General features: G+C 53.6%; 1 protein-coding gene across 1 annotated transcript; it reads left to right on the top strand.

Moving 5' to 3' along the window:
- The first annotated feature begins 5,542 nt into the window (after window positions 1-5,542).
- On the top strand, window positions 5,543-16,637 carry LOC101730410 (docking protein 1). Its single transcript, XM_031895094.1, has 5 exons — window positions 5,543-5,670; window positions 11,514-11,810; window positions 12,309-12,408; window positions 14,293-14,465; window positions 16,041-16,637. The coding sequence occupies exons 1-5, from the start codon at window positions 5,605-5,607 to the stop codon at window positions 16,635-16,637; spliced, it is 1,233 nt and encodes a 410-aa protein (XP_031750954.1). The 5' UTR covers window positions 5,543-5,604.
- The last annotated feature ends 6,121 nt before the right edge of the window (window positions 16,638-22,758 follow it).

Genomic DNA, 22,758 nt, shown 5'->3' with positions numbered 1-22,758 from the left:
GGGGATTGGGGAGAAGGTACAAGGGGAGAAGTGACAAGGGGATTGGGGAGAAGGTACAAGGGGGAGAAGTGACAAGGGGATTGGGGAGAAGGTACAAGGGGGAGAAGTGACAAGGGGATTGGGGAGAAGGTACAAGGGGGAGAAGTGACAAGGGGATTGGGGAGAAGGTACAAGGGGGAGAAGTGACAAGGGGATGGGGGAGAAGTGACAAGGGGATTGGGGAGAAGGTACTAGGGGAAGAAGTGACAAGGGGATTGGGGAGAAGGTACTAGGGGAAGAAGTGACAAGGGGATTGGGGAGAAGGTACTAGGGGAAGAAGTTACAAGGGGATTGGGGAGAAGGTACAAGGGGAAGAAGTTACAAGGGGATTGGGGAGAAGGTACTAGGGGAAGAAGTTACAAGGGGATTGGGGAGAAGATACAATGGGATTGGGGAGAAGTTACAAGGGGAATTGGGGAGAAGGTACAAGGGGAAGAAAGTTACAAGGGGATTGGGGAGAAGGTACTAGGGGAAGAAGTTACAAGGGGATTGGGGAGAAGATACAATGGGATTGGGGAGAAGTTACAAGGGGATTGGGGAGAAGGTACAAGGGGAAGAAGTTACAAGGGGATTGGGGAGAAGGTACAAGGGGAAGAAGTTACAAGGGGATTGGGGAGAAGGTACAAGGGGAAGAAGTTACAAGGGGATTGGGGAGAAGGTACAAGGGGAAGAAGTTACAAGGGGATTGGGGAGAAGGTACTAGGGGAAGAAGTTACAAGGGGATTGGGGAGAAGATACAATGGGATTGGGGAGAAGTTACAAGGGGATTGGGGAGAAGGTACAAGGGGAAGAAGTTACAAGGGGATTGGGGAGAAGGTACTAGGGGAAGAAGTTACAAGGGGATTGGGGAGAAGATACAATGGGATTGGGGAGAAGTTACAAGGGGATTGGGGAGAAGGTACAAGGGGAAGAAGTTACAAGGGGATTGGGGAGAAGGTACTAGGGGAAGAAGTTACAAGGGGATTGGGGAGAAGGTACAAGGGGAAGAAGTTACAAGGGGATTGGGGAGAAGGTACAAGGGGAAGAAGTTACAAGGGGATTGGGGAGAAGGTACAAGAGGATTGGGGAGAAGGTACAAGGGGAAGAAGTTACAAGGGGATTGGGAGAAGGTACTAGGGGAAGAAGTTACAAGGGGATTGGGGAGAAGGTACAAGAGGATTGGGGAGAAGGTACAAGGGGAAGAAGTTACAAGGGGATTGGGGAGAAGGTACAAGGGGAAGAAGTTACAAGGGGATTGGGGAGAAGGTACAAGAGGATTGGGGAGAAGGTTCAAGGGGAAGAAGTTACAAGGGGATTGGGGAGAAGGTACTAGGGGAAGAAGTTACAAGGGGATTGGGGAGAAGGTACAAGGGGAAGGAGTTACAAGGGGATTGGGGAGAAGGTACAAGGGGAAGAAGTTACAAGGGGATTGGGGAGAAGGTACAAGGGGAAGAAGTTACAAGGGGATTGGGGAGAAGGTACTAGGGGAAGGAGTTACAAGGGGATTGGGGAGAAGGTACAAGGGGAAGAAGTTACAAGGGGATTGGGGAGAAGGTACTAGGGGAAGAAGTTACAAGGGGATTGGGGAGAAGGTACAAGGGGAAGGAGTTACAAGGGGATTGGGGAGAAGGTACAAGGGGAAGGAGTTACAAGGGGATTGGGGAGAAGGTACTAGGGGAAGGAGTTACAAGGGGATTGGGGACAAGGTACAAGGGGAAGGAGTTACAATGGGGAGAAGATAGTAGCGAAAAGAGAATAACAAGAGGAGGGGGGCTGAGGCAAATACGTTACAAAGGATGGGGGAGAGGGTACTAGGGGAGGGGAATAACAGACATTACTACAGGGGGGGGTAATGGGGCAAAGAAGTTACAAGTGATTGGGGAGAGAGAAAGGGGAATAACAGAATTTACAAGAAAGGAATGAGGGAAACGAGTAATAAGGGGAATGGGGAGAAGGTACTAGGGGAGGGGAATAACAAGTTATTGGGGGAGGGGGGATAACACCTTATCCGGGGGAGGGGGCTAACAAGTTATCGGGGGAGGGGGAATAACAAGTTATTGAGGAGGGGGAATAACAAGTTATTGGGGGAGGGGGGATAACAAGTTATCGGGGGAGGGGGATGACAAGTTATCGGGGGAGGGGGAATAACAAGTTATCGGGGGAGGGGGAATAACAAGTTATTGGGGGAGGGGGGATAACAAGTTATCGGGGGAGGGGGGATAACAAGTTATTGAGGAGGGGGGAATAACAAGTTATTGGAGGAGGGGGAATAACAAGTTATTGGGGAAGGGGGAATAACAAGTTATTGGGGGGGATAACAAGTTATCGGGGGAGGGGGAATAACAAATTATCCGGGGGAGGGGGAATTACAAGTTATCGCGGGGAGGGGGAATACAAGTTATTGGGGGGATAACAAGTTATCGGGGGAGGGGGAATAACAAGTTATTGGGGGGGATAACAAGTTATCGGGGGAGGGGGAATAACAAGTTATCGGGGGAGGGGGAATAAACAAGTTATCGGGGGAGGGGGAATTACAAGTTATCCGGGGGAGGGGGAATTACAAGTTATCGGGGGAGGGGGAATAACAAGTTATCGGGAGAATAACAAGTTATCGGGGGAATAACAAGTTATCAGGGGGAGGGGGGTAACAAGTTATCGGGGGAGGGGGGATAACAAGTTATTGGGGGGATAACAAGTTATTGGGGGAGGGGGAATAACAAGTTATTGGGGGGGATAACAAGTTATTCGGGGGAAGGGGGGATAACAGTTATTGGGGGAGGGGATAACAGGTTTTGGGGGAGGGGGAATAACAAGTTATTGGGGGAGGGGATAACAAGTTATCGGGGGAGGGGGGATAACAAGTTATTGGGGGAGGGGGAATAACAAGTTATCGGGGGAGGGGAAATAACAAGTTATTGGGGGAGGGGATAACAAGTTATCGGGGGAGGGAATAACAAGTTATCGGGAGGGGGAATAACAAGTTATCGGGGAGGGGGGATAACATGTTTTGGGGGGGATAACAAGTTATTGGGGGAGGGGGGATAACAGGTTTTGGGGGGATAACAAGTTATTGGGGGAGGGGAATAACAAGTTATTGGGGGGATAACAAGTTATTGGGGGAGGGGGAATAACAAGTTATTGGGGGGGGAATAAAAAGTTATCGGGGGAGGGAGGATAACAAGTTATTAGGGGGAGGGGAATAACAAGTTATCGGGGGAGGGGGGAATAACAAGTTATTGGGGGAGGGAATAAAAAGGTATTGGGGGAGGGGGATAAACAAGTTATTCGGGGAGGGGGGATAAACAAGTTATCGGGGGAGGGGGAATAACAAGTTATTGGGGGGGGGAATAACAAGTTATCGGGGAGGGATAACAAGTTATCGGGGTAGGGGGGATAACAAGTTATCGGGGGAGGGGGATAACAAGTTATCGGGGGAGGGGGATAACAAGTTATCGGGGGAGGGGATAACAAGTTCGGGGGAGGGGGATAACAAGTTATGGGCGGGAGGGGATAACAAGTTAACAAGTTATTGGGGAGGGGGGGGAATAACAAGTTATGGGGGAGGGGGATAACAGGTTTTGGGGGAGGGGGAATAACAAGTTATTGGGGGGGGGGGATAACAAGTTATTGGGGGAGGGAAACAAGTTATTGGGGGAAAAAAAGTTATCGGGGGAGGGGGAATAACAAGTTATTAGGGAGGGGGAATAACAGTTATTGGGGGAGGGGGAATAACAAGTTATTGGGGAGGGGGAATAAAAGTTTTGGGGAGGGGATAACAAGTATATCGGGGGAGGGGGGATAACAAGTATTGGGGGAGGGGGATAACAAGTTATCGGGGGAGGGGATAAGTTATCGGGGGAGGGGGATCGTTATCGGGGAGGGGGATAACAAGTTATCGGGGAGGGGGAGAAGTTATCGGGGGAGGGGGGATAACAAGTTATCGGGGGAGGGGGATAAGTTATCGGGGGGAGGGGGATAACAAGTTATCGGGGGAGGGGGATAACAAAGTTATCGGGGAGGGGAATAAAAGTTTATGGGGGAAGGGGAATAACAAGTTATTGGGGAGGGGGGATAACGGTTTTGGGGGGATAACAAGTTATTGGGGGAGGAGGAATAACAGTTATGGGGGAGGGAATAACAAGTTATTGGGGGAGGGGGAATAACAAGTTATGGGGGAGGGGAATAACAGTTATTGGGGGAGGGGGAATAACAGTTATTGGGGGAGGGGGAATAACAAGTTATTGGGGGGGGGTAACAGTTATGGGGGAGGGGAATAACAAGTTATTGGGGGAGGGGAATAACAAGTTATCGGGAGGGGGTTATGGGGGAGGGGGAATAAAAAGTATTGGGGAGGGGGGATAACAAGTTATCGGGGGAGGGGGGAAACAAGTTATTGGGGGAGGGGGGGATAGGGAGGGGGGATAAGTTATCGGAGGGAGGGGGGGATACGTTATCGGGGGGAGGGGGATAACAAGTTATCGGGGGAGGAGGATAAGTTATCGGGGGAGGGGGATAACAAGTTATCGGGGAGGGGGGATAAGTTTATCGGGGAGGGGGGATAACAGTTATTGGGGAAGGGGAATAACAAGTTATTGGGAGGGGGATAACAGGTTTTGGGGGGATAACAAGTTATTGGGGGAGGAGGAATAACAAGTTATTGGGGGAGGGAATAACAAGGGGAGGGGAATAACAAAGTTATTGGGGAGGGGAATAACAAGTTATTGGGGAGGGGGAATAACAAGTTATTGGGGAGGGGGGATAACAAGTTTTGGGGGAGGGGGATAACAAGTTATTGGGGAGAGGGAACAAGTTTGGGGGGAGGGAAAAACAAGTTATCGGGGGAGGGGGTAACAAGTTATTGGGGAGGTGGTATAACAATAATCGGGGAGGGGGATTAAACAGTTATTGGGGAGGGGGTTAACAAGTTATGGGGGAGGGGTTACTTGGGTAGGGGGATAAACAAGTTATCGTGGAGGGGGGATACAACAAGTTATCGGGGAGGGGGTAAACAAGTTATTGGGGGGAGGGGAATAACAAAGTTATGGGGGAGGGGGATACAAGTTATTGGGGAGGGGAATAACAACAGGGGGAATAACAGTTTATGGGGGGAGGGGGATAACAAGTTATTGGGGGAGGGGATTATGAGGGATGCGCTGAGGGAGAGAAGTCAGACAATAGTGGGGTACAGGCCAGGGCGCCCCGTTTGCCCATATGGGGGAGTTTAAGCAAAGCAGAAGGGCATCTCCCCGTCCCTTCCCATTGGCTGAGAGAGCGGCAGTCGGAAGAAGCGGGGAGAAGGCGCTCAGTATAAGGAGAGGGAGCAGCACCCCATGTTGGGCCCCGCACCCCACAAACCCTCCTATTGCGCAGAAGCAGCTCCCTCATTGGGGCGCGGCTGGTGGGCGGGGCGAGGGCGGGGCCGGCAAGTTCAGGCGGAAACTGAGAGGGAAAAGCAGAAGCTGAAACTTTTTCTGAATGGGGCGTGGTTGGTAGTGATGGGCGGGGTTAGGGAGGGGCCTACGTTAATAGGCGGAAGTGGAGGGAAAAGCAGAAGCCGAGAGGGCAGTTTTCCGGGTGGGGCTGAGAATGTCCGGGTCGGACCGGCCGGTACTGGAGGGGCAACTGCACATCAAGCAGAATAAGTTCGGGAAGGTGAGAGCCTCAGGGTGCCGCCCACTGTGTGTCATTGTACCCCCCCCTGTACCCCCTAAAGTTACCCCTGTACCCCCTGTAGTTACCCCCTGTAGTTACCCCTGTACCCCCTAAAGTTACCCCTGTACCCCCTGTAGTTACCCCTGTACCCCCTGTAGTTACCCCCCCTGTACCCCCTGTACCCCTTGTACCCCCTGTAGTTACCCCTGTACCCCTGTAAGTTACCCCTGTACCCCTAAAGTTACCCCCCGTACCTCCTGTAGTTACCCCTGTACCCCCTGTAGTTACCCCTGTAGTTACCCCTGTACCCCCTGTAGTTTACACCCCCTAAAGTTACCCCCCCGTACCTCCTGTAGTTACCCCTGTACCCCTAAGTTACCCCCCGTACCTCCTGTAGTTACCCCTGTACCCCCTAAGTGTACCCCCCCGTACCCCTGTAGTTAACCCTTGTACCCCCTAAAAGTTACCCCCCGATCCCCCTAGTATTACCCCTGTACCCCCTAAAGTTACCCCTGTACCCCCTAAAGGTACCCCTGTACCCCTAAAGTTACCCCCTATAGTTACCCCTGTACCCCCTGTACCCCTGTAGTTACCTGTACCCCTGTAGTTACCCCTGTACCCCCTGTACCCCCTGTAGTTACCCCTGTACCCCCTGTTAGTTACCCCTGTACCCCCTGTAGTTACCCCTGTAGTTACCCCCTATTACCCCCTGTAGTTACCCCCAGTACCCCCTGTAGTTACCCCCTGTACCCCCTGTAGTTACCCCCCGTACCCCCTGTACCCCTGTAGTTACCCCCCGTAACCCCCTGTACCCCCGTACCCCCTGTAGTTACCCCCGGTACCCCCTATAGTTTACCCCCCTGTACCCCCTGTAGTTATTTCCCCTGTAGTTACCCCCCCGTACCCCCTGTAGTTACCCCTGTAGTTACCCCCCCGTACCCCCTGTAGTTACCCCCTGTACCCCTGTGCTTACCCCTGTACCCCTTGACCCTTCTACCCCTTGTACCCCTTGTAGTTTACCCCCCGTACCCCCTGTAGTTACCCCCCCGTACCCCCTGTACCCCGTAGTTACCCCCGTACCCCCTGTACCCCCCATACCCCCTGACCCTGTAGTTACCCCCGTACCCCCTGTAGTTACCCCCCTGTAGTTATCCCCTGAGTTACCCCCCCGTACCCCCCTGTTATTACCCCTGCTACCCCCTGTGGTTACCCCCTGTACCCCTTGTACCCCCTCTACCCCTTGTACCCCCTCTACCCCTTGTACCCACCGTCCCCCCTGTAGTTACCCCCGTACCCCCTGTAGTTACCCCCCGTACCCCTTGTACCCCCTGTAGTTACCCCCTGTACCCTCTGTAGTTACCCCCCGTACCCCCTGTAGTTACCCCCTGTAGTTACCCCATACCCCCTGTACCCCCTGTAGTTACCCCCCGTACCCCCTGTAGTTACCCCCCGTACCCCCTGTAGTTACCCCCTGTACCCCTGTACCCCTGTAGTTATCCCTGTAGTTACCCCCCGTACCCCCTGTAGTTACCCCCCGTTAGTTACCCCCCGTAGTTACCCCTGTACCCCCGTACCCCTGTAGTTTACCCCCCGTACCCCTGTAGTTACCCCCTGTAGCCCCCTGTACCCCCTGTAGTTACCCCCCGTACCCCCTGTAGTTACCCCCCATACCCCCTGTACCCCGTACCCCCTGTAGTTACCCTTGTACTACCCCCTGTTACCCCCCGTACCCCCTGTAGTTACCCCGTACCTACCCCTGTACCCCCATACCCCCTGTAGTACCCCCCGTACCCTGTAGTTACCCCCTGTACCTACCCCCCGTACCCCCTGTAGATACCCCCATACCCCCTGTAGTTACCCCTGTTACCTACCCCCCGTACCCCTGTAGTACCCCCTGTACCTACCCGTACCCCCTGTAGTTACCCCCTGTACCTACCTACCCTGTCCCCCTGTAGTTACCCCCTGTAGCCCCCGTTACCCCCTGTAGTTACCCCCGTACCCCCTGTAGTTACCCCCTGTACCCCCTGTAGTTACCCCCCGTACCCCCTGTACCCCAAACTATCTAGAACCCCATGTGTTACCCCAAACTCTACAAATCCAGGTGCGCCCCAGACTGTCTCTAGAACCCCATGTGTACCCCGAACTCAGAACTCCAGGTGCGCCCCAGACTGTCTCTAGAACCCCATGTGTACCCAAAACTCAGATCTCCAGGTTATGCCCCAAAACTGTCTAGAACCCCATGTGTACCCAAAACTCAGAATCCAGGTGTGCCCCAAACTGTCTCTAGAACCCCATGTGTACCCCAAACTCAGATCTCCAGGTGTGTGCCCCAAACTGTCAAGAACCCATGTGTACCCCAAACTCAGAACTCCAGGTGTGCCCCAAACTGTCTAGAACCCCATGTGTACCCCAACTCAAAACTCCAGGTGTCTAGACAAACTCCAGGTGTGCCCAGACTGTCTCTAGAACCCCATGTGTACCCCAAACTCAGAACTCCCAGTGTGCCCCAAACTGTCTCTAGAACCCCATGTGTCCCCCAAACTCAGAACTCCAGGTGTGCCCCAGACTGTCTAGAACCCCATGTGTACCCCAAACTCAGAACTCCAGGTGCACCCCAGACTGTCTAGAACCCATGTGTACCCCAAACTCTACAACTCCTTGTGTACTCCAAACTCAGAAACTCCAGGTGCACCCCAGACTGTCTAGAACCCCATGTGTACCCCAAACTCTACAAATCCAGGTGTGTCCCAGACTGTCTCTAGAACCCCATGTGTACCCTAAACTCAGATCTCCAGGTGTGCCCCAGACTGCCTCTAGAACCCCATGTGTACCCCAAACTCTACAAATCCAGGTGTGCCCCAGACTGTCTAGAACCCCATGTGTACCACAAACTCTACAATTCCATGTGTACCCCAAACTCTACAACTCCAGGTGTGCCCCAGACTGTCTCTATAACCCTATGTGTACCCCAAACTCTACAACTCCAGGTGTGCCCCAGACTGTCTCTAGAACCCCATGTGAACCCCAAACTCTACAACTCCAGGTGCACCCAGACTGTCTCTAGAACCCATGTGTACCCAAACTCTACAACTCCAGGTGCACCCCAGACTGTCTCTAGAACCCCATGTGTACCCCAAACTGTACAACTCCAGGTGCACCTCAGACTGTTTCTAGAACCCCATGTTTACCCCAAACTCAGAACTCCAGGTGTGTCCCAGGCTGTCTCTAGAACCCCATGTGTACCCCAAACTCAGAACTCCAGGTGCACCCCAGACTGTCTAGAACCCCATGTGTACCCCAAACTCTACAACTCCATGTGTACCCCAAACTCAGAACTCCAGGTGCACCCAAACTGTCTCTAGAACCCCATGTGTACCCCAAACTCAGAACTCCAGGTGTGCCCCAAACTGTCTAGAACCCCATGTGTACCCCAAACTCAGAACTCCAGGTGTGCCCCAGACTGTCTAGAACCCCATGTACCCCCAAACTCTACAACTCCATGTGTACCCCAAACTCTACAACTCCATGTGTACCCCAAACTCTACAAACTCCATGTGTACCCCAAACTCACAACTCCATGTGTACCCCAAACTCAGAAACTCCAGGTGTGCCCCAAACTGTCTAGAACCCCATGTGTACCCGAACTCAGATCTCCAGGTGTGCCCCAGACTGTCTAGAACCCCATGTGTACCCCAAACTCAGAACTCCAGGTGTGCCCCAGACTGTCTAGAACCCCATGTGTACCCCAAACTCAGATCTCCAGGTGTGCCCCAGACTGTCTAGAACCCCATGTGTACCCAAACTCAGAACTCCAGGTGTGCCCCAGACTGTCTAGAACCCCATGTGTAACCCAAACTCAGATCTCCAGGTGTGCCCCAGACTGTCTAGAACCCCATGTGTACCCCAAACTCAGAACTCCAGATGTGCTCCAGACTCTCTAGAACCCCATGTGTACCCCAAACTCAGAACTCCAGGTGTGCCCCAGACTGTCTAGAACCCCATGTGTACCCCAAACTCAGAACTCCAGGTGCACCCCAGACTGTCTAGAACCCCATGTGTACCCCAAACTCTACAACTCCTTGTGTACTCCAAACTCAGAACTCCAGGTGCACCCCAGACTGTCTAGAACCCCATGTGTACCCCAAACTCTACAAATCCAGGTGTGTCCCAGACTGTCTCTAGAACCCCATGTGTACCCTAAACTCAGATCTCCAGGTGTGCCCCAGACTGCCTCTAGAACCCCATGTGTACCCAAAACTCTACAAATCCAGGTGTGCCCCAGACTGTCTAGAACCCCATGTGTACCACAAACTCTACAATTCCATGTGTACCCCAAACTCTACAACTCCAGGTGTGCCCCAGACTGTCTCTATAACCCTATGTGTACCCCAAACTCAGAACTCCAGGTGTGCCCCAGACTGTCTATAGAACCCCATGTGTACCCCAAACTCAGAACTACAGGTGTGCCCCAGACTGTCTATAGAACCCCATGTGTACACCAAACTCTACAACTCCAGGTGTGCCCCAGACTGTTTCTAGAACCCCATGTGTACCCCGAACTCAGAACTCCAGGTGTGCCCCAAACTGTCTAGAACCCCATGTGTGCCCCAAACTCAGAACTCCAGGTGTGCCCCAGACTCTCTAGAACCCCATGTGTACCCCAAACTCAGAACTCCAGGTGAGCCCCAGACTGTCTAGAACCCCATGTGTGCCCCAAACTCTACAACTCCAGGTGTGCCCCAGACTGTCTCTAGAACCCCATGTGAACCCCAAACTCTACAACTCCAGGTGCACCCCAGACTGTCTCTAGAACCCCATGTGTACCCCAAACTCTACAACTCCAGGTGCACCCCAGACTGTCTCTAGAACCCCATGTGTACCCCAAACTGTACAACTCCAGGTGCACCTCAGACTGTTTCTAGAACCCCATGTTTACCCCAAACTCAGAACTCCAGGTGTGTCCCAGGCTGTCTCTAGAACCCCATGTGTACCCTAAACTCAGATCTCCAGGTGTGCCCCAGACTGCCTCAAGAAACCCCATGTGTACCCCAAACTCTACAAAGTCCATGTGTACCCCAAACTCAGAATCCAGGTGCACCCCAAACTGTCTCTAGAACCCCATGTGTACCCCAAACTCAGAACTCCAGGTGCACCCCAGACTCTCTCTGGAACCCCATGTGTACCCCAAACTCTACAACTCCAGGTGTACCCCAGCCTCTCTCTAGATCCCCATGTGTACCCCAAACTCTACAACTCTAGGTGCACCGCAGAGTCTCTCTAGAACCCCATGTGTACCCCAAACTCTACAACTCCTGGTGCACCCCAGACACACTCTAGAACCCCATGTGTACCCCAAACTCTACAACTCCAGGTGTTCCCCAGACTGTCTCTCTAGAACCCCATGTGTACCCCAAACTCTACAACTCTAGGTGTGACCCAGACTGTCTCTAGAACCCCATGTGTACCCCAAACTCTACATCTTCAGGTGTGCCCCAGCCTGTCTCTAGAAACCCATGTGTACCCCAAACTCTACAACTCAAGGTGCACCCCAGACTCTCTCTAGAACCCCATGTGTACCCCAAACTGTCTCTAGGACCCCTGTGTGGGGTTCCTGCTACCCAAGATTTTCTAGGGCCCAAATGAACCCCTAGTTGTGTTTCTATAGAGTATCAGCTTTACCCAAGTCTCTGTAGGGTCCCAGGTACCCCAAGCTTTGTGTATGTTCCCATTAAATGGCCAGTGCTGGCTGCTGATTGGTGCAAGTACATAGAATATTACCCAACCTGCCCTGTGTATATTATGGGGGTGACTTGCTGACACAAGGTGCTGCTTTGCCCCAACAGAAATGGAAGCGCTGCCACGCCCTGCTGTACCCCGACTCCCCCTTCGGGGTGGCGCGCCTGGAGTTCTACGACTGGAAGGAGGGGCCGGTGCCGGGAGATAAGGTCCGTCGGGCCTCGGATCGCAAGGTTCTGCGTCTGGCAGAATGCATTTGTGTGGCCCCAGCAGCCTCAGAGAGTGGCCCCAAGGAGAACATGGTGGCTTTCAGTCTGGAAACCAATGACAAGACCGTTCTGCTGTCCGGCGACCGCGGCGTCGCCAGTGAGTGGGTTCAGAAAGTGTGCGAGTTGGCATTCCCGGTGGGTATCTGCCCCAGTAGGGCAAATCCTTATCTCCCTCAATAGGGGGCAAAACAGGCCCACATTTAGCTGGGCATTGAGGCTCCTCAGGGGCTGCCTTACGCAGACTATTGGGCCACAGTCATTGGGTGGGCGAGGCATCAGTCGTCCCTCTCAGATCTGCTTGTTGGGCCATTGTGGCTTTGGGTGATAGGGCAGAAGCCCCCCAAGTCCAGCCCATGTTTGGCCCCTGATCCCCCGTCCTTGCACAGTGACACACCCCCTAACGAGGTTGGTGGCATTAAATCCCCCCTGGTCCAAGACTTTAGGCAGGGGGAGGGGGCGAGTCAGGGAGAACCTCCCCTTTATGAACCATGCAGATAAACCTGTGAGTAAGCCCCACCCCTTCCTGCCTTGCCATATGGGGCAATATTGTAACAGCACCCCTCTGCTGTTCAGCTGCAGCTTCCTCCCCCCTTTTCCTTTTACCCACAGCTCCCCCCTTATTCTCCCCCGCAGAGCAAATCATCATCTCAGGAGAAGGAACCCCCAGACCCCCCAGTCTCCTCGTCCCTCGAAATGTCTGTCAACAGCCTCTATGTGTCCCGAGAGGAGGTGAGTGGCTTATTGTACTGTGGAATTGGGGTGCAAGGGGTAGGTGGAATTGGGGGCAAGTGGGTAGGGAGTGGAATTGGGGTGCAAGTGGGTAGGGAGTGGAATTGGGGTGCAAGTGGGTAGGGATTGGAATTGGGGTGCACGTGGGTATGGAATGGAATTGGGTGCACGTGGGTATGGAATTGGGGTGCACGTGGGTAGGGAATGGAATTGGGGTACACGTGGGTAGGGAATGGAATTGGGGTGCACGTGGGTAGGGAATGGAATGGGTGCACGTGGGGGAATGGAATTGTGCACGTGGGTAGGAAATGGAATTGGGGTGCAAGTGGGTATGGAATTGGGGTGCAATGGAATGGAATGGAAATGGAATGCAAGTGGGTATGGAATGGAATTTGGGGTGCAAGTGGGTATGAAATGGAATTGGGGTGCAAGTGGGTTATGGAATTGGGGTGCAAGTGGGTATGGAATTGGGGTGCAAGTGGTAGGGTGGAATGGGGTGCAAGTGGGTAGGAATGGAATTGGGTGCAAGTGGGTAGGGAATGGAATTGGGGTGCATGTGGGTAGGGAGTGGAATTGGGGTGCAAGTGTAGGGAGTGGAATTGGGGTGCAAGTGGGGTAGGGATTAGAATTGGGGTGCACGTGGGTATGGAATGGAATTGGGGTGCACGTGGGTATGGGGAATGGAAATTGGGGTGCACGTGGGTATGGAATGGAATTGGGGTGCAAGTGGGGTATGGAATGGAATTGGGGTGCACGTGGGTATGAAATGGAATTGGGGTGCAATGGGTATGGAATGTGCATGAAATGGAATTGGGGTGCAAGTGGGTATGGAATTGGGGTGCACGTGGTATGGAATGGAATTGGGGTGCACGTGGGTATGGAATGGAATTGGGGTGCACGTGGGTATGGAAGGAATGGGGTCAAGTGGGTATGGAATGGAATTGGGGTGCAAGTGGGTATGGAATGGAATTGGGGTGCAAGTGGGTAGGGAATGGAATTGGGGTGCAAGTGGGTAGGGAATGGAATTGGGTGCAAGTGGGTAGGGAATTGGGGTGCAAGTGTGGGGAATTAGGGTGAGTTGGGGTGCATGTGGTTAGGGAGTGGAATTGGGGTGCAAGTGGGCAGGGAGTGGAATAAGGTGCAAGTGGGCAGGAAGTGGAATTGGGTGCAAGTGGCAGAAAGTGGAATTGGGGTGCAAGTGGGTAGGGAGTAGAAATGGGGTGCAAGTGAGTAGGAAGTAGAAATGGGGTGCAAGTGGGTAGGGAGTGGAATAAGGGTGCAAGTGGGCAGGAAGTGGAATTGGGGTGCAAGTGGGTAGGGAGTGGAATTGGGGTGCAAGTGGGCAGGAAGTGGAAGTGGGTAGGGAGTAGAATTGGGGTGCAAGTGGGTAGGGAGTGGAATTGGGGTGCAAGTAGGTAGGCAGTGGAAATGGGGTGCAAGTGGGTAGGGAGTGGAAGTGGGTAGGGAGTAGAATTGGGGTGCAAGTGGTAGGAGTGAATTGGGGCAAGTCGGTAGGGAGTGTTGGAAGTGGGTAGGGAGTGGAAATGTGGTGCAAGTGGGTAGGGAGTGAATTGGGAGGGAGTGGAATTGGGGTGCAAGTGGGTAGGAGTGGAAATGTGGTGCAAGTGGGTAGGGAGTGGAATTGGGGTGCAAGTGGGTAGGAGTGGAATTGGGGTGCAAGTGGGTAGGAGTGGAATTGGGTGCAAGTGGGTAGGAGTGGAAATGTGGTGCAAGTGGGTAGGGAGTGGAATTGGGGAGCAAGTGGGTAGAGAGTGGAATTGGGGTGCAAGTGGGTAGGGAGTGGAATTGGGGTGCAAGTGGGGTAGGAGTGGAATTGGGGTGCAAGGGGATTTGCTTTGCTGATGCTCCTGTTTTTGTGGGTCCCCAGTGAGTGACTTTCGGGTCACGGTGCAGAGGACGGAGGCTGCAGAGCGCTGCTCGCTCCATGGTTCCTATGTTCTGAGGACAGAATCGGATTGTTTGCTGCTGAAGGATCCCAACTCAAAGGAAACGCTTTACTCCTGGCCGTACAAACTGCTGCGCAGATATGGGAGGGACAAGGTGAGCGCCTCCTACTGCAAGTGCAGGAACAGCCTGAAAAACTGGGTTTGCCCTAGCTGCAGCAGGACCTCCCATACCATAGAGCCAGTCTTCCCTAGCTACTGCAGGACCTCCCATACCATAGAGCCAGTCTTCCCTAGCTGCAGCAGGACCTCCCATACCATAGAGCCAGTCTTCCTAGCTGCAGCAGGACCTCCCATACCATAGAGCCAGTCTTCCCTAGCTGCAGCAGGACTTCCCATACCATAGAGCCAGTCTTCCCTAGCTGCAGCAGGACCTCTCATACCGTAGAGCCAGTCTTCCTAGCTGCAGCAGGACCTCTCATACCGTAGAGCCAATCTTCCCTAGCTGCAGCAGGACCTCCCATACCATAGAGCCAGTCTTCCTAGCTGCAGCAGGACCTCCCATACCATAGAGCCAGTCTTCCCTAGCTGCAGCAGGACCTCCCATACCATAGAGCCAGTCTTCCCTAGCTGCAGCAGGACCTCTCATACCGTAGAGCCAGTCTTCCTAGCTGCAGCAGGACCTCCCATACCATAGAGCCAGTCTTCCCTAGCTGCAGCAGGACCTCCCATACCATAGAGCCAGTCTTCCTAGCTGCAGCAGGACCTCCATACCGTAGAGCAGTCTTCCCTAGCTGCTCCCATACCGTAGAGCCAGTCTTCCCTAGCTGCAGCAGGACCTCCCATACCATAGAGCCAGTCTTTCCTAGCTGCAGCAGGGCCTCCCATACCATAGAGCCAGTCTTCCCTAGCTGCAGCAGGACCTCCCATACCTTAGAGCCAGTCTTCCCTAGCTGCAGGACTCCCATACCGTAGAGCCAGTCTTCCCTAGCTGCAGCAGGACCTCCCATACCATAGAGCCAGTCTTTCCTAGCTGCAGCAGGGCCTCCCATACCATAGAGCCAGTCTTCCCTTACTGCAGCAGGACCTCCCATACCGTAGAGCCAGTCTTCCCTAGCTGCAGCAGGACCTCCCATACCGTAGAGAGCTGCAGCAGGACCTCCATACCGTAGAGCCAGTCTTCCCTAGCTGCAGCAGGACCTCCCATACTAGAGCCAGTCTTTCCTAGCTGCAGCAGGACTTCCTATACCATAGAGCCAGTCTTCCCTAGCTGCAGCAGGACCTCCCATACCGTAGAGCCAGTCTTTCCTAGCTGCAGCAGGACTTCCTATACCATAGAGCCAGTCTTCCCTAGCTGCAGCAGGACCTCCCATACCATAGATCCAGTCTTCCCTAGCTGCAGCAGGACCTCCCATGCCATGTCACGTAACACTCAATGGGGTCATGTGACACATGACAGAGCAAGAGACATTAGGAGAAGAAGGTAGCTCTTGGTGGGAAGATAGTAGTAGATGTAGTAGACATAAGATACGTAGGTTACAGAATGAGGAGAGAAAGGGGATGAGGATAAAGAGAAAGGTACAGTAAATGGAGGAGGGGGGTTTGCGGAATTAGGGTTTGGGGAGTCAGATTGGCTGAGTATCATGTAATTAGGTGAGTGTAGACCTAAGGCAGGTGAGATACAGAACTTTTGGGTTTCTTTAGTTACCAGTTTTTATTCTTACCCTCATAGGTGATGTTTTCATTTGAGGCCGGCAGACGATGCTCCTCAGGTCCTGGCAATTTCACCTTTGAGACCTCCCAAGGCCATGAGATCTTCCAGCGGGTTGAATCCTCTATCCGGGCACAGCAGGGATCCGACAACCGCTTGAGTTGCCCAACTCTGGACACTGATTATGCAACTGAAGTCCCTTTGGAGCTTAGTGTCCCTGAGGCTCAGAATAAAATTGGACCAGTCAGGAAGGATCCAGAGGAGAAACCTCTGAAAGGCCGGACACTTCCCAACCTGCCTGGGCTTAAGTCTACCCCTCAACATCTTCTTGAGCACTCTGGCCTTGGAGCAAAATCTGGTAGCTCCAGCACTCCCCCTCGCTCCCCAGTCTCTAGTTCTGCAAGTCGCCATTTAGAGATGGATCAAGAGCAGCTAGCCGGGGTCTATTCTGAGCCCAAGGATTCTGTTAAAGTTGTAAAACCGCAGTTTGACCCCCTATATTCTGACCCAGTGGACTGTGTAGCTGGTAAAGGTGTGAAAGGAGAAAGGTCCAAATTGGATCCCAGTGAGATGTCTCCTCTGTACTCGGCAGGGCCAGTACAGATGGGAGGGCAGTGACAGTGAGTATGGGGGGACAGTGAGTATGAGGGGGGCAGTGACAGTGAGTATGGCGGGGGCAGGCAGTGAGTATGGGGGGGGCAGTGAACAGTGAGTATGGCGGGGAGTTGGCAGTGATATGGGGGCAGTGACAGTGAGTATGGGGGGGGCAGTGACAGTGAGTATGGGGGGCAGTGACAGTGAGTATGGGGGCAGTAACTGTGAGTATGGGGGGCAGTAACTGTGAGTATGGGGGGCAGTAACTGGAGTAGGGGGCAGTGACAGTGAGTATGGGGGGGCAGTGACAGTGAGTATGGGGGACAGTGGAGTATGGGGGCAGTGACAGTGAGTATGGGGGGCAGTGACAGTGAGTATGGGGGGCAGTGACAGTGAGTATGGGGGGCAGTGACAGTGAGTATGGGGGAGCAGTAACTGTGAGTATGGGAGCAGAACTGAGTATGGGGGGAGCAGTAACTGTGAGTATGGGGGGCAGTGACAGTGAGTATGGGGGGGCAGTGACAGTGAGTATGGGGCAGTGACAGTGAGTATGGGGCGGCAGTGACAGTGAGTAGGGGGGGGCAGTGACAGTGAAGTAGGGGGGGCAGTGACAGTGAGTATGGGGGCAGTGACAGTGAGTATGGGGGGCAGTGACAGTGAGTAGGGGGGGCAGTGACATGAGTAGGGACAGTGACAGTGAGTAGGGGGGGCAGTGACAGTGAGTATGGGGGGGCAGTGACCGTGAGTATGGGAGTATGTATGGGGGGCATGACAGTGAGTATGGGGGGCAGTGACAGTGAGTATGGGGGGCAAGTGACAGTGAGTATGGGGGGCAGTGACAGTGAGTATGGGGGGCAGTGACAGTGAGTATGGGGGCAGTAACAGTGAGTATGGGGGCAGTACAGTGAGTATGGGGGGGCAGTAACAGTGAGTATGGGGGCAGTAGTACAGTGAGTATGGGGGCAGTAACAGTGAGGTATGGGGGGGCAAGTGACAGTGAGTATGGGGGGGCAGTAACAGTGATTATGGGGGCAGTAACAGTGAGTATGGGGCAGTAACAGTGAGTTGGGGGCAGTAACAGTGAGTATGGGGCCAGTAACAGTGAGTATGGGGGGGCAGTAACAGTGAGTATGGGGGCAGTAACAGTGAGTATGGGGGTTCGATTGTTTTGGGCTCCAGTCCTTAAGAAGGATATTAATGAGCTGGAGAGAGTGCAGAGACTGCAACTAAACTGGTTAAGGGATGGAAGGGTTAAACTATGAGGTGAGACTGTCAGGGTTGGGGTTGTTTTCTCTGGAAAAGAGGCGCTTGCGAGGGACATGATTACTCTGTACAAGTACATTAGGGGGATTATAGGCAGTTGGGGGGGTTCTTTTTTCCCATAAAAACAATCAGCGCACCAGAGGCCCCCCCTTTAGATTAGAGGAACGGAACTTCCATTTGAAGCAGTGTAGGGGGTTCCTCACGGTGAGGGCAGTGAGGGGTGGGGAATGCCTGCCGGGGGTGTTGGTAGGGGGGTTCCTCACAGTGAGGCAGTAGGGTTGGGGAATGCCCTGCCGGGGGATGTTGGGTAGGGGGTTCCTCACGGTGAGGGCAGTGAGGGGGTTGGGAATGCACCTGCCGGGGATGTTGGGTAGGGGGTTCCTCACGCTGGCGCATGAGGGGTTGGGGATGCCCTGCGGGATGTTGGGTTAGGGGGTTCCTCACGGTGAGGGCAGTGAGGGGGTTGGGGAATGCCCTGCCGGGGGTGTTGGGTAGGTTCCTCACGGTATGAGGGCAGTGAGAGGGGGTTGGGGAATGCCCTGCCGGGGATGTGGGATAGGGGGTTCCTCACGGTGAGGGCAGTGAGGGGTTGGGGAATGCCCTGCCGGGGGTGTTGGGTAGGGGGTTCCTCACGGTGAGGCAGTGAGGGGGTTGGGGAATGCCCTGCCGGGGGATGTTGGGTAGGGGGTTTCCTCACGGTTGAGGGCAGTGAGGGGGTTGGGGAATGCCCTGCCGGGGGTTGGTAGGGGGTTCCTCACGGTGAGGCAGTGAGGGGGTGGGGAATGCCCTGCCGGGGATGTTGGGTAGGGGTTCCTCACTGGATGAGGCAAGTGAGGGGTTGGGAATGCCCTGCCGGGGATGTGTGGGTAGGTTCCTCACGGTGTGAGGGCAGTGAGGGGGTTGGGAGAATGCCCTGCCGGGGGATGTTGGGTAGGGGGCTTCCTCACGGTGAGGGCAGGAGGGGCGTTGGGGAATGCCTGCGGGGATGTTGGGATAGGGGGTTCCTCACGGTGAGGGCAGTGAGGGGTTGGGGAATGCCCTGCCGGGGGATGTTGGGTAGGGGTTCCTACACGGTGAGGCAGTGAGGGGTTGGGAATGCCCTGCCGGGGATGTTGGGTAGGGGTTCCTCATGGTGAGGGCAGTGAGGGGGTTGGGGAATGCGCCTGCCGGGGGATGGGTAGGGGGTTCCTCACGGTGAGGGGGGCTGCCCGGTGTATCTTATGTCCCCCATAACCCCCCTTGACCCCTACCCCGGTTTTGTATCTATATGTCCCCCCATAACTGCCCCCTCCTCCCGGTTGTATCTATATGTCATTCCATAACTGCCCCCCCCCTAGTGTATTAACCAATCCAACTGGGCGCCTTTCCCCATAACTGAGCCCATTCCCTTTATCCGCTCCCCCATTCCCCCCCCCTTTTCTACTTCTCCCCTCTCCCCCCCTTCTCCCCCATCTCTCCCCCCCTTCTCCCCCATCTCTCCCCCCCCCTTCTCCCCATCCTCCCCCCCCTTCTCCCCCATTCTCTCCCCCCCTTCTCCCCATCATCTCCCCCTCTCCCCATCTCTCCCCCCTTTCTCCCCCATCTCTCCCGGCCATTTCTGTCTCCCTTCCAACCCCCCCTCCTTTTCCTTTGCTGTATTAGTCCCACCGCCCTGCTGGAAAGCCATACCTGTATATAATCTCGTTAGGGCCAGGCATCTGGATTGCATAAAGGGGAAGCTAACCTCGCACATGTGGCTGAGAGAGCCCCTCGTGCTACAGACACACTGGGAAGGTTCCAGTCGGAGCAGCTGAATAAGCAGCGGGAAGAGCCAATTCCCTTTCCTGGGGCTCAAACTGCTCACTAATTATTTCCTTTAGTCGGAACATGTGTCCCATTATTACTGGCCCAGAGCCTGGCTCATAGTTATAACGAGCCCAGCTCCTTCTCACCTCCATAAAGTGCTCTCTCATCATGCCTTTCTATCATATCAGAGTACACTAGTGAGGTTCCATCTCATTCTGAGTAACTCGGGGCACACCTACTATGTGGGTTCCATCTCATTCTGTCTGAGTAACCTCGGGGCACACACTACTATGGGGTTCCATCTCATTCTGCTGAGTAACTCGGGCACACCCCTACTATGTGGAGTTCCATCTCAGTTCTGTCTGAGGTACACCTCGGGTGCACACACTACTATGTGGGGTTCCATCTCATTCTGTCTGAGTAACCTCGGGGCACACACTACTATGTGGGTCTCTCATTCTGCTGAGTAACCTCGGGGCACACCCTACTATGTGGTTCATCTCATTCTGCTGAGTACCTCGGGGCACACCTACTATGGGTTCCATCTCATTCTGTCTGAGTAACCTCGGGGCACACCTACTATGTGGGTTCATCTCATTCTGTCTGAGTAACCTCGGGGCACACACTACTATGTGGGTTCCATCTCATTCTGTCCGAGTACTCGGGGCACACCCTACTATGTGGTCTCTCTGAGTACTGGAACCTACAGTGGGACATCTCATTCGTCTGAGTAACCTACGGGGCACCACTACTATGTGGGTTCCATCTCTTCTGTCTGAGTAACTCGGGCACACACCTACTATGTGGGTTCCATCTCATTCTGTCTGAGTAACCTCGGGGCACACCACTATGTGGGTTCCATCTCATTCTGTCTGAGTAACCACGGGGCACATCCTACTATGTGGGTTCCATTCATTCTGTCTGAGTAACCTCGGGGCACACCCTACTATGTGGGTTCCATCTCATTCTGTCTGAGTAACCTCGGGGCACACCCTACTTGTGGGTTCCATCTCATTCTGCTTGAGTAACCTCGGGGCACACCCTTACTATGTGGGTTCATCTCATTCTGGCTGAGTAACCTCGGGGCACACCCTACTATGTGGGTTCCATCTCATCTGTCTGAGTAACCTCGGGGCACACACTACTATGTGGGTTCCAATCTTCATTCTGCTGAGTAACCTCGGGGACACCCTACTATGGGGTTCCATCTCATTCTGCGAGTAACCTCGGGGCACACACTACTATGTGGGTCCATCTCATTTGCTGAGTAACCTCGGGGCACATCCTACTATGTGGGTTCCATCTCATTATGAGTAACCTCGGGGCACACCTACTATGTGGGTTCCATCTCATTCTGTCTGAGTAACCCGGGGCACACCCTACTATGTGGGTTCCATCTCATTATGAGTAACCTCGGGGCACCACCTACTATGTGGGTTCCATCTCATTCTGTCTGAGTAACCACGGGCACACCTACTATGTGGGTTCCATCTCATTCTGTCTGAGGTAACCTCGGGGCACACCCTACTATGTGGGTTCCATCTCATTTTTGAAGTAACCTCGGGGCACATCCTACTATGTGGGTTCCATCTCATTCTGAGTAACCTCGGGGCACATCCTACTATGTGGGTTCCATCTCATTTCTGTCGAGTAACCTCGGGGCACCCCTACTATGTGGGTTCCATCTCATTCTGTCTGATAACCTCGGGGCCACCCCTACTATGTGGGTTCCATCTCATTCTGCTGGAGTAACCTCGTGGGCACCCCTACTATGTGGGTTCCATCTCATTCTGTCTGAGTAACCTCGCGGGCACCCTACTATGTGGTTCCATCTTCATTCTGTCTGAGTAACCACGGGGCACACACTACTATGTGGGTTCCATCTCATTATAAGTAACCTCGGGGCACATCCTACTATGTGGGTTCCATCTCATTATGAGACCACGGGGCTAACTCGGGGGCACATCCTACTACCTCATAAAGTGTCTCCCATTTGCCTTTACTATCAGAGGGAGTTACGGAAGGGTCAGAGGGATTTGGGGAGGTGGGGTACGAGAGTAAGGTTCTGTGTAAAATAACAATCACCCCGAGTATCTCTCCTACTATGTGGGTTCCATCTCATTCTGTCTGAGTAACCTCGGGGCACAGCCTACTATGTGGGTTCCATTCTCATTCTGTCTGAGTAACCTCGGGGCACACCCTTACTATTGTGGGTTCCATCTCATTAAAAAGTAAACCTCGGGGCACACCCTACTATGTGGGTTCCATCTCATTATAAGTAACCTCGGGGCACACCCTACTATGTGGGTTCCATCTCATTATAAGTAACCTCGGGGCACATCCTACTATGTGGGTTCCCATCTCATTATGAGTAACCTCGGGGCACACCCTACTATGTGGGTTCCATCTCATTATGAGTAAACCTCGGGGCACACCCTACTATGTGGGTTCCATCTCATTATAAGTAACCTCGGGGCACACCCTTCTATGTGGGTTCCATCTCATTATAAGTAACCTCGGGGCACATCCTACTATGTGGGTTCCATCTCATTATGAGTAACCTCGCGGGCAAATCCTACTTATGTGGTTCCATCTCATTATAAGTAACCTCGGGGCCATCCTACCTATGTGGGTTCCATCTCATTATGAGTTAACCTCGGGGCACATCCTACTATGTGGGTTCCATCTCATTCTGTCTGAGTAACCTCGGGCACACCCTACTATGTGCGGTTCCATCTCATTATGAGTAACCTCGGGGCACACCCTTCTATGTGGGTTCCATCTCATTCTGTCTGAGTAACCTCGGGGCACACCCTACTATGTGGGTTCCAATCTCATTCTGGCTGAGTAACACACGGGGGCACACCCTACTATGTGGGGTCCATCTCATTCTGTCTGAGTAACCTCGGGGCACACCCTACTATGTGGGTTCCATCTCATTTCTGTTGAGTAACCTCGGGGCACACCCTACTATGTGGGTTCCATCTCATTCTGGCTGAGTAACCACGGGCACCACCCTACTTATGTGGGTTCCATCTCATTATAAGTAACCTCGGGGCACATCCTACTATGTGGGTTCCCATCTCATTCTGTCTGA

Source organism: Xenopus tropicalis, chromosome 1, assembly GCF_000004195.4.
Source record: "Xenopus tropicalis strain Nigerian chromosome 1, UCB_Xtro_10.0, whole genome shotgun sequence".
Lineage (NCBI taxonomy): Eukaryota > Metazoa > Chordata > Amphibia > Anura > Pipidae > Xenopus > Xenopus tropicalis.
Note: the sequence above shows the minus strand (reverse complement) of the source record. Positions and strands in the feature narration are given on the sequence as shown.

Bases quoted from the DNA above. Each gene is read 5' to 3' on its own strand.
- LOC101730410 (XM_031895094.1), top strand. From the start codon at position 5,605: ATGTCCGGGTCGGACCGGCCGGTACTGGAGGGGCAACTGCACATCAAG. The intron at 5,671-11,513 runs GTGAGAGCCTCA...TTGCCCCAACAG, and splicing joins AGCAGAATAAGTTCGGGAAG to AAATGGAAGCGCTGCCACGC. The intron at 14,466-16,040 runs GTGAGCGCCTCC...TTACCCTCATAG, and splicing joins GCAGATATGGGAGGGACAAG to GTGATGTTTTCATTTGAGGC.